At 43.3% G+C, this 16,919-nt stretch overlaps 1 protein-coding gene across 6 annotated transcripts in view; it reads left to right on the plus strand.

The window, feature by feature from the left end:
- The first annotated feature begins 5,229 nt into the window (after positions 1-5,229).
- Positions 5,230-16,919, plus strand: part of Golga3 (golgin A3) — a 48,041-nt gene continuing 36,351 nt past the window's right edge. The window contains exons 1-3 of one of the 6 annotated variants that reach the window (XM_008853718.3): positions 5,230-5,532; positions 11,331-11,649; positions 13,737-14,015. In XM_008853718.3, the coding sequence (XP_008851940.1) occupies positions 11,514-11,649; positions 13,737-14,015 (415 nt within the window). In that variant the 5' untranslated portion in view covers positions 5,230-5,532; positions 11,331-11,513. Of the gene's footprint in view, positions 5,538-5,576; positions 5,855-5,898; positions 6,184-11,330; positions 11,650-13,736; positions 14,016-16,919 lie in introns of those variants that run through there. The other 5 variants (XM_008853719.3, XM_029556450.1, XM_008853720.3 and 2 more) reach the window with 5 other exon arrangements.

Here is a 16,919-nt window from a genome sequence, read left to right on the forward strand (position 1 = left end):
AGGAGATATGTACTCATCCATGATCATTGCTACCTTATTCAGATATCCAGGAATTGGAAACAATATGGGTGTTCATCAACTAATAGATGGATAATAAAAGTATGATACATTTACACAATGGAATATTATTCAGATCTTAAGAAAAACAAAATTATGAAATTCACATGTAAGTGGATGGAATAGAAAACAATCATCCTAAGTGAGATAATCCAGACCCAAAAAGACAAATGTCACATCATGTGTTATCTCTCATACATGAATACCTACTGTCAATCTTTAAATGGGTGTGTTTTAATTGGAGACTCCTTAGAGTCTGGCCATGGATGTTTGGGGGAGTACATGGGAGGGGAGATAGAATACAATGATATAATCATGGATAGAACGCATTTAATGGGATGGGGAATGACAGGGGAGGGAAGAAGAAGGAGAAAAGACAAATGTCACATCATGTGTTATCTCTCATACATGAATACCTACTGTCAATCTTTAAATGGGTGTGTTTTAATTGGAGACTCCTTAGAGTCTGGCCATGGATGTTTGGGGGAGTACATGGGAGGGGAGATAGAATACAATGATATAATCATGGATAGAACGCATTTAATGGGATGGGGAATGACAGGGTAGGGAAGAAGAAGGAAGAGAGGCAGGATAACTAACTACAAAGCTCTTTGAAAAACTCATATCGAAACATACTGTTTCTTTCCATACATTCAAATACAATATAAAAAGAGTTTGAATGTAGCTACCCTATAAAGGGCCCTGATAAACATCATGGACTAGCAAATGCAGAGTCCAGTGACAGAAATTGACTCCCTGTCTTGGAATTATTGACCAGAAGGATACAGTAGATCCTCAAACAATACTGCATCTTGCTTTCTCAGAGGAACTTGATGTTAAGTTTCTATTGCTGAAGATAGTATCTTAGTTGCAGAACAAACATGGACAAATCAAGCTGGTGCTGATGTTGAGGCTACATCTCTGTTGTCTAGCTATAATAATACTAGATGGAGTTCTGTGTGTTATTGGCAGAAAAAATTAATCATCAACCTTCACAGCTGTTAGCCCTGTGAGCTACAATAACATCTGGCTTGGCAAAATATGCCCACTAGTACAATAGTTGCATGACTATGAGGGGAGTAAAAAACTACCCTCCATGCTGGGCATAGTAGCATGTGCTTTTAATCCCAACCCTCTGGAGGCAGAAAGAGGCAGATCTCTGTGAGATCAAGGCCAGTCTGGTCCACATGTCCACATAGTAACTTCTAGGGGAGCTGGGACTACAGAGACCCTGTCAAAAAACAAACAACAACAACAAAACAAAAACTATCCTCTAATTGGATTTAAGACTTGCTTCACATTGGGGAGTCCATACCTGACACTATTATGAAGGCTAAGAAACTCTAGCTAGATGGGTTGCAGGCCATCTGGGACAACTTACTACTTATGTTTTGCTAAATAGACATAATATTAAACTGACTTATAGTAATTTCTTGTTATACTCATAGACTGATGTAGCTATCAACTCTCACCATAGAAGGTTCTTCCAACAGCAGATGGCGATTAGCACAGCAACCCATAAATGGTCAATATTCAGAGATTAAGAAACTATGGAATACTCAGCACAGAATGACAACTATATTGCACCCTCTCTTACCAAGGCTCAGGGACCATTGTGGAAGAGGGAGCAGAAAGATTGTAGGAGCCAGAGGAGGTTGATGAATTCAAAGAAACATGTTATATGAACACTACAAGGTAGTTCTGAATATGAACCCACAGCACTTATGACAGCATGCATAAGATATGTGCAAAACTGCTCCATTACAACAACATTATAATTTTCTGAACAAGTAGCCTAATTATGAACTTCAGTTTTTATGAGTAGGCCAGATCTCAGAGGACACTTGTTCCCCTAGATGTCTCTTGGAACTGTCTGTCTCCTGGAAGAGTACTGTTGGAACTTTTGTTGGAACTCTGTACCTGGAATTTTGTGCTCAAGCCTGGCTCCACCCATGATTTTATTCAAAATGATTTCTCCAGCTTCAATTAGGGAAGGACAATCTTGACTCCACCCTAATCTAAACAGAGCATCTGGCCTTTTCATTCCTAGTTCTAGACTATCTCATTCATCCAAGGTCAGTCATCCTTCCCAGCCTCCACTCTGTGCAGTGGAGATGGAGATGAGGTGCTTCCTTTCTGCCCTGTGATGTGCTCATTCTCAGGCATGTTTACCTCCATTCACCGTCTTTTGGGTGGAGTACCCAGGAAACAAAATCAGGTGCCCAGGTCACAAGATACAGGAGCACATAGTTTTGCTGGGGTTAATTAAAGTTATGAGTCCAGACTATGTCCATTTTATAAAAGTCATTACTCTGTGTATGTGTGTGTGTGTAGATGCATGTGTGTGAGGTGTACATATATGTCTGGGTACATGCACATGTGTGTATTCAGGTATACATGTATATATGCATGTAGCATGTACCTGTGTTTGTAAGCTAGATGTCAACCTTGGACTTAGTTCCTCAGGAACCATCCACCTTGTCTTTTGCGATGGTCTCTCATTGTCCTGGAATTTGCTGAGTAGGCCAGGCTAGTTGGCCAGCAAGCTCCAGGGATCCCACTGTATTCCCCTTCTGCTGTGCTCTGATGACAAGCCCACCCCAGCCCACCTGGCTTTTTGTGTGTGTTATGGGTATCGAACTCGGGCTTGCGGGGCAGGCACTTCAACTGAGCTGCTTCCCCAGCCTGGGAGGATTTCTTTTCTTATCAGCTGGAACTATTCACTCTGCACTGATTCCTGTGGAGGCTTGGATGTTGAGCAAAAAAAGGGAAACCCTTTCCAAAAAAAACAAAAAAAAAAAAAAAAAGACAAATAATAATAGAAGACAAGAAGTCAGGGGCTGTAGTATGGCAGGAGTAGATGGGTGTAGAGGTCTGAATATGATCAAAATAAATTATATGAAATTCTCAAATCAATAATAATATGTTACATAGAAAATAATGAAATTACAAAATCACAGGTAAATGTGTACAACTGGAAAAAATCATTCTGAATGACTGAACCCAGACAGACGAACATCACCTGCTTTCTCTCATATGTAGATGTTTGCTTTGAGTCTTTAGACATTAGTGTTTAATTTGGAATACTCCTAGAAGTCAGGCAACTAGTAAAGGGCCATGGGTGTGTGTGGGAGGGGTGCTTTTCAAGGGAAAGGAGATAGAATATAGTGATATAACTGGGAAAAGGCAAATAATGGAAGGGATGATTAAATGGGGTGGGCAAATAGGTGTTTAGAATTGAGGAGGGAATATGGTGAGAGATAACTAACACTAAAGGCCTTTTAAAAACAGTGAACACATTTACACTGAATGACATTTGGGTACAAACATCTGAATGAATAGGACTCAGCATGTATGACAGAATGCATAGGGTTCAGTGAGGGGATAGGGGAAGGCATGGCTGGAGGAGGAGGTCCATATTTGAGTGGGAAATGTATAAATTTAAAAGCTCAATAAAAACTATATATAAACATATATATGTATACAGATAAGCATATATATATATATATATATATATATGCATGGAGAATCAAGTGGGTATAGGCGTGCGGGTTTCACACACCGCATTGCTGTGGGTCTCTGCTACCAGAGCTGGCAGCTCTAGGACCGCTGTCAGCTGCCCGGTCGGGTTCCGTTTCAATTTCCACCATGCACTCTCTCTCTAAGTTTGGACCCGTTGGCCACCAGGTCACGAGGGGAGGTGCCAGAAATGGCAAAAGCAGGGTCTCCATGAGTCGTGATTTATGAAGAGATAGCCCTCTCTGGGAAGGCTGGATCATAGGCAGTAAGACACAGAACTCAGCTCAGTCAGATTCAGTGGTACCGCTCCTTTATTCAGTGACTCAGCTCCGCTCAAGGTCTTAGTGATTCAGCTCCGATTATGAGGGAAAACCAGGATACTTTATACTGTGGGGGTAGTGGTAAAAGCCTTAGCTGATAGGTACTTTGTGGGATGCCCTATTTACATGTAGAGGTGGGCTCCTCCCAAGCTGTCAGACTGCCTGAAAATCACACAGGAAAACCCGGCAGTTTCAGAGCTGGAGGCCATGTTTCTGTGACGGCTACTTCAAAAGATGCTGACGGCTACTTCAAAGATGAGTCAGGAAGAGAATAGGAAGGCACCCTGCTGATAAAAGGAGTCTCTGCATAGAACCCGAGCCCCGTGGGCTATCTGGACATGGAGAGACTGCTACTTTACACAACAGGGGTCCCCAATAAGCTTGCTTGGAACATTCAAGGCCCAGGACACAAATCTCTAAGAGATTGAACCCAGGAACTCTACCACTCAGCTACATCCCGGATCTCTTTTTACTTTTTTTTTTTTTTTCAGGGAGAAAGGATTTATTTTATCTTACATCACTGAGGGAAGCCAGGACAGGAACTCAAGACAGGAACCTGGAAGCAGAGACCACGGAGGAGCGCTGCTCACTGGCTTGCTTCCCTTGGCTTGCTCAGTTACTTTTCTTACATAGTCCAGGCCCTCTAGCAAGAAAATGCCTCACAGAAGCCAAGATAAGACAGGGCCACAGGCCAGTTTGATGTGGGAAAAGTCTTCAGTTGAGGTTCCTTTTTCCCAGGTGACTCTAGTTTGTGTCAAGTTGACAAAAACTTAACCAGCACAGTATTTTTGAATCTGCAGGATTACCACAAATTTAGTGGCCTAAAACAATAAAAGTTTGAATTTTACAGGGCTAGAAGTCTAAAATAACACAGCTAGTTATAAGGGCTGTGTTCCTTAGGTAGGCTCCTGGGAAAAAACCATTTCTTTGATTTTTCAAGCTGCTCACAAGCTTTGGTTTGTGGTCCCACATGAGAACAGCTCTCTTCTGTCATATCTTTCCTGACACTGGATTATTCCACTTTCCTCTTTTAAGTTTCTTTGTGAGTGTCCATGGCCTCTTTTTTTTATTTTGAGACAAGTGTCACTTTGTAATCCAGGCAGGACTTGAGTTTGCGATTCTCTGCCTCAGACTCCTGCACAGCGCCAGACTGAGGGTGACACTAGCAGAGATGATGTCCCTAGGAGTTCGAGTCAGGGAGGCGGTGGCAAGCGAACGCGACACGCCCACCAAAGGGCGTGACCTCACGGACTTACCACGCCTACAATCCCGGAGGCCAGGAGGGGCGGAACAGTGCGGGCGTGTCAAAGCCACGCCATTTCCGCCAGAAGCTCAACTATTCGGCTTCCTGTCAGAGTTGGTCCCGCCAGTCTGGAAGTTGTTTTTATGAGGGAAAGGTCCGCAATAGCTTACCGACAGACACCCTCTGAAGTCCGCCTAAGCGCTTGGTATCAAGAACTTGTTATCAACCCCAATTCGAAGGTGGCTACTGGGGAGAACAGGACCTTTTCTGTTCCGGAACGGAAAACGCGCGCGCACAGGCTGTTTCCGGGGGTGCGCGGAGGCCGGTGCCCTGATGCGTCCCGCCCCTCGCGCGGCCACGTCTTACAGGAGCCCCAGGGTTGGGCCGCACTGGGTGAGGTTCGTGGGGCTGGGGCTGAGGAGGGCCGGTAGAGAACCGCACAGGGGCTCGAGGGACGCTCCCGTGGGCGAGGCCGGGGCAGAGTCGAGGGGTCGGCGCCCGGGGAGGGTGGCAGTGCGGCTTCTGGGGAAGGTCGGGCAGGCGCGGGGTCAGCGGCGGCCAGCTGCAGTCAGCTTTCGTTCTGCTGTTTCTGCCTTGACGTCTGCCTCGCGGCTGGGGTTGGCCTGGTAATTGCTGAGGCTCTCTGCGCCTCACGGCGTGCCGTCGGCCCCGAGAGCATGCGCTACTGCTGCGGGGCCAGCTTGTTTGAAGTCAGGTACTTTTGCGTTGGGTGACTTAACGTGGTGTGGTGACTAGTCCTTAAGTCCGTGGGGCACTCATTGTTTCGATTCTGGTTCAAAGAGGTGTTCCGGAGTGCTGCAGGACATGGATAGTGGAGTCACATAGTAACTAGAGAGCCAGGTAAACAGCTCACTACCTCTTCACAAGCGCTTATTGAGTGCCAGTGGAGTGACAGGCCCTGTTCAGTGCAGTTCTAGGATACAGTAGTGTTGTCTGTCCTCATCACTTTATGGTTGGAGGTACCCAGACAACTCAGCAAGACTGAAAATATTGGATGATGGTTTTGTCAGGCCGGTGGAAGAGGTGAGTTTTGAGTCAAGGCCTCCATGACAACCTTATGTGCAAAATTGTTGAGAGGAGTGTTTCAGGCAGAATGAACAGGAAATGTGAAGATCCAGTGGCGAGTCAGTTGTGTTGCTGGATACATAATATAGTCAAGGTATAATGAAAAAAGGAGGAACCACATAAAAGTGGTTTAAGAATTTAGACTAAGGTTTGTGGTTAATTGTCAGTGGGACATTGTAAACCATTTACAGGTGCCTCATGGCCTTTCCCTTTGTTACCTTTTACAGTTATAGTTATAACTTGAATGAAAAGAAAAGGGGACACTGGATGTGTTGGCACATATCTGTAATCCCAGCTCTTGGGAGGCTGATCACCGGCTTGAGGTTCTGTCTCAAAAACAGGCTGGTGAGATAGCTCAATGGGTAAAGGCACTTGCCATCAAGCCCTGATAACCTGAGTTCTCTGGGAGCGACATGGTCGAAGGAGAGAACCAACTCCCACAGATTGTCATCTGACCTCCCTACACTTGTGGGTGCAGACATCCACCCCCCATCCTCCGCTGAAAAAAACAAGAAAGGAAATAAAAGTCACTTGGTCTTACTCAGATTTAAAAGTAGCCAAACTTTGTTGTTTCGTTTTGTTTTGTATTTGAGCCGGGGTTTCCATGTAGCCCCAGCTGGCTTGGAACTCTCTGTAGATCAGGCTGGCCTCCATCTCATACAGATCTGCCTGTCTCTGCCTCCTGAGTGCTGGAATTGAAGGCATGCCCTACCATGCTCAGCAAAAGTAGCTGCTTTTTTTTTTTCCATTTGTTTTGTTATTTTCTCAAGTGAAACTATAACCTCAGTTGGCTTTTAGTCTCAATTTTGAATAGCTATAAAAGGGAGAATATCAATAATTGTACTTGTTTATCTAGGGCACGGACAATTCCTATCTCTTACAGTAGTCAACCAAAAATTTGTATTCATTGTCTCAGTGTTTTTATTAATAAGTAAATAAGCTAGGGGTGGTTCCAAAATTGGCCCAACAAGATCTTTATAGCTGTGAGAGAAGAGTAAGGATTTGAGGCAAATATGTCCAACTCAGAAGCCTATCATTTACATCCTTGATGTACTTAAGGCTGGCCTTTGGTCTTCACTTATATCAGTACTTTTTACTTTTGTTCACTAGTGTGGCATCGACTTGACTCAGTGTTTGGGAAGCCCGGTTTCTTCTTTGCCAATGCTTTGCTTCTAATGACTGATAGTAACAACCTCAGTAAACGGGCAGGTGGAGCTGTTGTATTTGTGCTAGATTTATGAACTCTTGCCAGGGAAAGCTGGAAGCATCTGAGATTATGGTCTCTCAGTGTGAAGTCTAGATGACAGTGCTAGTGTTAGGTATATCTTCAGAAGTTCTCAATAACAGCCTTGCCCTGCCGTCTAGGAAACATAGGTGTGTAAGTGGTTAAAAATGAAGCTAAACTGGGTGAGGTGGTACATGCCCGTAATCCCAACACTCAGAAATTAGAGGCATCAGGATCTACATGAGTTGGATGCTAGGACTATATATTGAGACTTTGTCTCAAAAAAACAAATTGGGCTGGGGAGATAGCTCAGTCAGTAAAGTGCTTCCTATGCAAGTATGAAGACTTGATTTTCATTCCCAGAACCCATGTGAAAAATCCAGTTGTGGTAGTGTGTACTGGGGAGGCAGAGACAGGCAGATCCCTGTGGCTCGCAGATCCCAGCCAGCATATCCAAATTGGTGAAATCAGGTCAGTGAGAGACACTATCTCAGAAAACAGGATGAATGTGGCACCTGAAGAATGATACTTAAAGGGTGATTTCTGGCCTCCACATGTGTATGCACACATATTTGTACACACACACAGAACCAAACTGAACAATTTGAACAAACAAAAAAACTCAGTAAAAATACTGTAATGATGTGGGGCTGGATAGATGGCTCAGTACTTAAGAGCACTGATTGCTCGTGTGGAGGACCTGGGGTTCGATTCCCAGCACCCACATGGCTGCTAACAACTGTCCATAACTCCAATTCCAGGGGAGTCCAACACCCTCTTCTGACCCCTACAGGCATTTCACGACACAGGTGCACTTATATACATGCAGGCAATACACTCATACACATAAAATAAAAATAATAAAATGCTAAAAAATACTATAATGTGCCAGGTGTGGTGGTGCACACCTTTAATCCCAGCAGAGTCAGAGTCAGGCGGATCTCTGAGTTCAGGGCCAGCTACAGGGAGATCCTGTCTCAGACAAAAAAAAAACAAGAAGAAGAAGAAGAAAAAAACCCAACTATCATGAAGCTGACCTCTATTTAAAAAGAAATCACAACTGTAGTATGTGTTGCTGAAAACAGCTTGTTTATGACAACCCCCCCCACCACCACCCCATCTCTCATCCTCTTCCTTGCTGCCCAGAGACTTCCCTTTGTCAGCAGTCTAAGGTAATGAGACCTTGTATGACTGAGTCATGCTGATCCAAATTCAAGGGAGACAGAATAGACAGTGAATACCATTTTAATTGCCTTTCAGGGAAGACCACTATCAGAAACCCTGCACCTGGCAGAGCCAGGGAATTCTGTCTGTAGTTCAGGAGGAGCTGTTTGTCAATAGGAGCTGTCTTTGTGAGTTAGCCAGTTAGTTGCAGTTGGGGTCCTCTGTTCTGGAGGGCTTTACCATTCCATCTCTGGAGGAAGGAGGAACTGCTTAGGAATCAGCTGTCTTGCTTAGCACAAAATCAGAGTTGGAGGAATTAAGAGTAGAAGATGTAGTAGCCTCTTGCTGTGAGAGCCTGATGCAGTTGTCATGAAATTCACATCAACAGTGGAACCTGAATATTCTTGACTAATGTTCATCTTTCATGGACAGTCTAAGTAGTGGGCATTATCATTGTTTACCTCTGAGGCACATTCTCTCTGGGACTCCTCGGATGCCCTCTTCTTTGTATTCATCCTGTACTAGTCCTATTTTAGTCATTGACTGTGTTTGTACACTGAGCTCTGCCTGTCACTGGTGGGTGACCAGTCACAGATGACAGATGGAGTCAGAGACATGTGTCTGCAGTGACAGGTGTCAGTATACCAGCCCTGTTGTTGAGTCAGCATCACACCTTATAAGTTAAGCACCATCCACTTGGGTTTCTTACCTGCAATTTCTTAATGTGATTCAAAATATTTATTTATTTTTTTGGAGACAGAGTTTCACTATGTAGTCCTGGCAGGCCTGGAACTTGCTGTGTAGACCAGACTGGCCTCAAACACAGAGATCCACCTGCCTTTGAGTGCCAGGATTAAAGGTGTGCCACCTCAATGTGATTTGTAAGGTAGGAATGTAGATTGTCATGAAACACATTAAGCATAGAATAGAACGTATGATAGTGTGAAACTTATACTAGAGGACATAGATGCTAACATTCCCACGGAATACCTAGAAGCTCATATTAGAATCTTACTTGTTAATAAGAAAAGGAGTTAATAGTACCATCAGCTCAGTTCAGAATTGATGACTAACTGCCCAACTCATGGTAAAGTTATCTTCCCTTAAACTTACTTTCTAGGCTCTCCTTTCTAAGTTAGCTGCCTTTCTGTGTGTGCTTGGATCTCTCTAGGATCCCCCACACAGTGTACTAATTACCCCATCCCTTAGCAGTTGCTTCTTTAATTTTCATTCCTCTTTTAAAAAAATATTTTTTTTATTTATTTTATTATTTTTTTGGTCTTTTTGAGACAGGGTCTCCCTGTAGCCCCAGCTGTCCTGGAACTCACTATGTAGACCAGGCTGGCCTTGAACTCACAGAGATCTGCCTGCCTCTCCCTCCCGAGTGCTGGTATTAAATGCGTGCACTACCACGCCTGGCTTTATTTATTATTTTTATTTTATGTGCATGAGTGTATTGCCTGCATGCATGCAAGTACAACTGTGTCGTGAAACGCCTGCAAAAGTCAGAAGAAGGTATCAGATCCCCCAGAACTGAAGCCATAGACGATTGTTGGCCACCATGTGAGTGCTGGGAATCAAACCCGGGTCCTCTACTGGAGCAGTCTGCACTCCCACACACTGAGCCATCTCTCCAGCCCCAATTTTTATTCCTGCGGATCTGAGCTACACACCGTGGAGTTGTCTGATAGGAGCGAAGGCCTTGGGCATGGTCATTCCAGGTGTTCTATGAGCATCTAGGCCTGTCTAGTTCAGAAGCTGCTGGCTACAAATAGCTATTTAATTCAAATTAAATTTAAATAAGATTTGGGGCTGGAGAGATGGCTCAGTGGTTAAGAGCACTGACTGCTCTTGTACACTTACATACATGCAGGCAAAGCATTCATACATGTAAAATAAAAATAATTTTAAAAAGTACTGTTCCTGGGGCTGGAGAGATGGCTCAGCAGATAAGAGCACTAACTGCTCTTGCAGAGGACCTGAGTTTGATTCCCAGCACCCACATGGAGGCTATGAACCATCCTTAACTCCAGTTCCAGGGGAATCCGAAGCCCTCATCTGACCTCCGCAGCACTGCACAACACAGGTGCACTCACATGCAGGCAATACACTTTCATAAAATAAAAATAATATTTTTTAAAAAAATTTAAATAAGATTTAAAACTCAGTTCCTGGGGCTGGGAAGATGGCTCCGCAATTATGAGCACTGGCTGCTCTTACAGAGAATCTGGGTTCAGTTCTCAGCACCCACATGGTAGCTAACAACTGTTCTTGACTCCAATTCCAGGGGATCCCATGCCCTCCTCTGGCCTCTGCAGGCATTGGATAACTTTGGTACACTTACTTGCATGAAGTAAGACACTCATACGTATAATATAAAGTAAAATTAAATAAAAATTAAACTCAGTTCCTCAGTTGCCACATGGACAACAGATTACAAGCTTCTTTATAACCTTGGAGAATCATTCATGGTAGAACTTCCTTTGGCTGGTACCAAAAGAGACACTGTGCCTTAGGGAAGGGCCCAGCCATGACTGGGTTAGCATTTTACTCTCAAAATCTAGAATGTTTTAGATGCTCAAGGATTATTGTGGAATGGAAATCTGTATTCTCTATATTAATACAAGTTGGGAGCTAAATGTTAATTTTGTAATTATTTCTTGAAATCTAACAAATGAAGTTTTGTAATGCATTTTTTTTTTCTTCTTCCTATTAGGAATCATGATATTGCTTTGTTTTACTTCAAGCCATTTGTGAGACTTTAAACCTTACCCTGAAAATGAAAAACAGAGTAAGGTCCTTCCTAGGAGCTCTGTGCTGTTGCTGATGGCAGAAACCAAACTTATCCCAGAGCCACTTGTAGCTCCTCAGAGTCGTCTCAGTCTAGGCTGCCCTGACCATGGATGGCGGATCAGCACAGCAGGATGGCCTCTGGGAAGACAGATCCAACAGTGGCATCTCAGCTTGCCCCAAGGCCCCTGTGGAGACCCTGGACTCACTGGCACAACTGCCAGAGCAGCCAGATAAAGCTCAGTGTAAGTGATCAGGTTATTCTGTGCTCTTGTGTTTCAGTTTGAGCAAGAGGATGTGGTCAGCTGGTGTTTTGAAAGAGAAAATGAACTTTGATTATTTCAAAGTGATTTAGTACTAACTTTAGATCAAGTACCATTTGTATTCAACAGAATAGGAGCCACCTGGCTATGTACGATGAACAGTGGCAGAGCTGCTTCCTGAAGACTTTTGTGAGTCTCCACTGCCATGTTATTCTTCTTAATTGAAATTCTACCTTTTTGGTTGATTGGTTGCCAGTTTTATTAACTGGAATCCATTAGTGGTACAGCAGAGATCTAAGGATTCCTGAATCATGATTCTGTGTTGACTGCTGAGTTGTTTGCACATTAGTAACAATCACTTGGTTCCCATACCCCACAGAGTTAGGAACTAGCAATGCAGTATGCTCTTTAAAATGGTAGATTATTATGTCTAGTTTGCTAGCAGAAATTACATTCTAGGTCTTGCAAAATGATGTTTAAGCAGTTAACATGAAGCAGGTGAGTCAGGTACTGGCATTCACGCCTGAGACAGTGGATTCTTGAATCTGACAGACACAGAACCAAATCTTAGAGCTAACACTCAGGAAGATTCATGGGACCTACATCATAGGGTGTGAGGATTAAAGAAGTAATGCACATAACATCTCAAAGGAGCTAGGGTGTGGCTAAGAGGTAGAAAGCTTCCTGCATACCTGAAGCCTGTGTTCAGTCCTAGCTGCTCAGCATCCAGTAAGTGGATTTGGCCACTTTTGTGATCTGTTCATCCTTAAGTTTATCCATATTTAAACTTAGTTTGGAAACATTGAATCTTTTTGCTCATAAATTTCATTTAAGGTGTGGTATGATGCTCAAAACTCACTTTGTTTAGCAGTCAACACGTCAGAAAGTGGTATTAACCCCTTGTAACTTGTACCTGAAATGCAGGACCCCTGTATTCCTTAAGGGAACGATAACATGGGGCCATCTGTGTCCCAAAGCAGATGTATCTTAGACACTGAAGATTTCTGTGCTCTACCTTCTGCTTGTGGCTTTCTTTACAAAGAGACCTGTGAATCAGGAACTACATTAGCAGGAACTCACATTTGTAAATAATAACCCACTTTTACTTGGCTTGACCAAAAAGGAAATTTCCTGGATGCATTCTGGCTGTATCTTGATACCCATTGGTTTTGTTGCCTGTGAGAGCTCAGGTCTCTGAGCTTGAGAATTCCTCAGGTCCTTCCTCACTGTTGATTGGTTTATCCATTACAGGGAGACAGGAAAAAGACTGAAAGTAACTTGAGTGTTCCTCACCCTTTGAGAAGGAACTATGTTTTAGGTCTTTGTATAATAATGGTAGGAGATAAGACTTAAGTTTGCATGAACAGAGTCCTTGTAGGCCAACTTGGGCTTTATATTTTTTTAGTGTTTTTGTACTGTCTGATGTAGCCCAGGCTGACTTCAAACTTGCTACATAGTTGTGCTAAGATTATAGGCATGAGCTACCACACCTTACATGTGAAATTGGGTTTTTATAAAACCTAACCTTTGCCCTCCAAGCAAAAGCAAGGCTTGGATTCTGCTCACCTCTGCAAAAACCACTCTGACTAGATTGCCTGCCTCTTTGCCTTAGGTTTCTCATTTTAGAGTGTGGTTTGAACACACTTACTTTGGAACTAGCTCTTGAGAATGTGAGTCTGGACCCTGGTTAGCCCTGCTGTTACTTGCACATGTTAGAAAAATTGTCGGCTTAATTTTGAGCTTTTTTCCCCCCTACTTAAAAAAAAAATAGATTTTTCAAAGTTTTTTTTATTATTATTACTATTCTTTAAATGGTAAAGAAATGTGTTAAATTCCACAGCCATTGTGTGGAGGGTGAGGCCAATTTACAGGTGAGGACATGAGACTTTGCCCCACACGTCTCCCTGCCCTATGATAGAAGTATGGTGCTTGCTCCTTGAGAGTCAGGGAGAACAGACTTGTAAATTGTGGGAATGCTCCTGTTCATGGGACTTACATAGTTGTAGATCAGGAAGTAACTCAGACTTATTCAAACCCCTGTGTCTAACACACTTGCTCTCTCTTTCCAGGTGCCAGTGTTGAGGTTAACAGAGTTTCTAGGGAAGGAGGAACCCCGGATAGACCCAGCCAGGAGGCCCTCTGTCAGAATGGGCCAGCACCGCAGCTTCCAGACTCTCCATTGTCTCTTGATCCCACAACAAGCCCAGTGGGTCCTGATGCCTCTCCAGGTGTGGCTGGTTTCCATGACAACCTAAAGAAGTCTCAGGGAACTAGTGCTGAGGGCAGTGTTAGAAAAGAAGCTTTGCAGTCTCTCAGACTCAGTCTTCCTATGCAAGAAACGCAACTGTGTAAGCATCCGTTCCCTCTGGATTCTTTCCACTTCTTCCTGTCAGCATCCTCAGCTTCCTATCAGTGCCTGACCACTCCTGTCTGAGCAGTCATGACCTTGCCCTGTGTCATTTTAGTACTGAGTGGGAAAGGCAGAGGGATGCATCTTAACAATGTAGCTTCCCTTTAAAGAATGCAAGTACACCTTGGATATTGGAACTTTTTGCCATCTGGTACTAGTAGTGGTGCCAGAGTCCCTGACAAAAGACCACCTCACATGTCCTTCATGGGTGGCTGACAAACAGGCAGGGGTTTAGTTTTAAGATAGTCTTAGTTATACTTGAAGGTGTGCATTTATGCATTATTATTTTTATTTTGTTTTGATACAGGGTCTCACTTTGTATCCCTGGCTGGCCTACCATTTGTTACGTAGACCAGACTGGCCTCAAACTCAGAGATCTGCTTGCTTCTGTCTTCTGAGTGCTGGGATTAAAGGAGCGCACCACCATGCATGGCTTATTTTGGGTTTTTTGAGACAGGATCTCACTATGTATCCCTGGCTGGCCCAGAACTCACTATGTAGACCAGGCTGGCTGTAGCGAATTCCAGGTCAGCCAGGACTGCAGGGAGATCCTGTCTCAAAAAACCCAACCCAAACAAACAAAAGAAAACAAAAGGGATGTTAAAGAGATGGCTCAGCAGTTAAGAGCACTTACTGTTCTTGTTGTAGACCTGAGTTTGGTTCCCAGCTCTCACATCAAGCAGTGCCTGTAACTCAAGTTCCAGGGGAATCTAATGCCTTCTCACATCCACAGACACCTGCACACACATGTGCACACATACAGACACACATGCATATACATAATTAAATTAATCTTAAAGTGGGGTTCTGTTGTTCACATGTTTTTGCACTACAAAACTACTATAGCCAGAATCCTGGTACATGTATCCTTGTCTTTGAGCTTGCTTCTCTGTGGGCTAAGCAGGTCTTACTGCTGTCCCACATAGTTGTATTGCCACACCACAAGTGACCTGTGAAGACACTTTCCCTCACTGTAGACACTCTGATTTCTTTAGTTTTAAGGGTTTTTGAGAAAGGGTCTTGCTATGTAGCCCAGGCTGTCCTTTAACTTGCCATATAGGCAAGGTTGGTCTTGAGTTTATAAACCTCCTGCTTCAGTCTTTTGACTGGTGGGATTACAGGCTTGCACCCACTTTTGTTAGTTTTGTTAGTTTTTGTTCCCAGGCTAGAAGCTCAAGTGATCCTTGTACTTAAGCCTTCCAAGTAATTGAGATCTCAGGCATGTGCCACCAAACCCAGCATCTCATTTTTTCATATATGACTATGGTATGATGATTCATTGTTACTTTAATTACCAAAGGATTTCAGTATCTTTTTATCTGTTTTGGCCTTTCAGACATTCTTTTCTGTAAATTGTGTTTAGACATTTTTCTATTGTATTATTTGCCTTATTCTTTACAGGCATTATTTTGGCTGTGGTATATTTTTTAAAATTTCTGAAAACTGTTGCCAGTATTTAAGTCAAGAGATGTTAAGTGGACTGATGATAACTCAGTGAATAAAGGTGCTTGTTAACCAACAATGCAAAGCCCGATGACCTGAGTTTGATCTTTAGAATCCATGTAAAGGAGGAAGGAAAGGACCAACTCTGCAAAGTTGTCTTCTGACCTCCACACTCATGCCACAGCATGTCCTCCTACACAAACACATCACTCACACAATAAGAATAAGTAGATTAATTAATTAAATAAATTTAGGTCTGGTGAGACCCTAAATTAGTTCATTTCTCAGGCCCCAAATGGTGGGAAGAAAGAACCAACTCCCACAAGTTGTCCTCTGACTTCCACATGTGTGCCCTGGCACATGCATGTCCCCTCCTTCCCAATAAACCATAACACTTCTCCTGATGTTAGGACAAAGCCACAAACTCATTCCTGGTGAGAATGGCTGTCTTGGGTTTGCAATTGCAGTAACTTTGGGTTGTCCAAAATAAAAAGTTTGGGTTTTAAACTGGATATGGTGGTACACACATTTAATCCTAGTACTTGGCAGGCAGAAGCAGGTAGATCTCTATGAGCTCAAGCCCATCCTGGTCTGCATAGTGAGTTCCACGTTAGCCAGAGCTGCATAGTGAGACCCTTCTCAAAAACCAAAACAATCAAAACAACATAAAAGTTGGGTTTTAGACTTTTTTTGGTTAAAAAGTTTCCATGTATGCTTCCTATCCTTGAGTATGACTTCTGGATTTGAGATCATTTTTTAGAAATATCCTGCTCTTGGCAGCCATCACAGGCAGAGCCTGCTAAGTCTTCACTTGGCACTAAGTGCTGAAGCTAGGCTAATTAGTCATTTTATTCCTTAAATCGACAGTGTCTAAACACTGCTAATTTGGTTACGTATGCTCTTAATTTTATGTAGTGTTATAATGAGACTTTTGACAGCACCAAGTGATAAAAGCTTTGGATGCAATTGCATAAGAAAATATGTGCTATTATCATTGATCCCATTGGCCATCACTGACTGTGTTCAGTTCATGTGTTCTGCTCAGGGAGCTGATGAACATCCTCTATGGAGCCAAGGCATAGTCACAGCCCACCAGAGCTAAGGGACCTGATCCTCTGAGCTCTTAGTCTACTTAGTCCTAGCAACAACTTTGTATCCATTCTTTTTCTTATTTAAAGGCACTTATCTCCTGTCTCCTGTTTTGCAAGATGAAAATTCATCATGGGTAGTAATTGCAGTGTGAACAGAGGCCTGTCATGTGGCATGGGCTGCTTATAGTGGCTGTGACTCGTTTTCTCTCAATTTGGAATTTGTCATGGAATATAGGTGGTCATGCATGGCAAGCTAAAACATTGGTGATTAAATGTAAAACAACCAAGCTGTGAGTACCAACTTGTTT

This window comes from Nannospalax galili, unplaced genomic scaffold (assembly GCF_000622305.1).
Source record: "Nannospalax galili isolate Female #2095 unplaced genomic scaffold, S.galili_v1.0 scaffold566, whole genome shotgun sequence".
NCBI lineage: Eukaryota > Metazoa > Chordata > Mammalia > Rodentia > Spalacidae > Nannospalax > Nannospalax galili.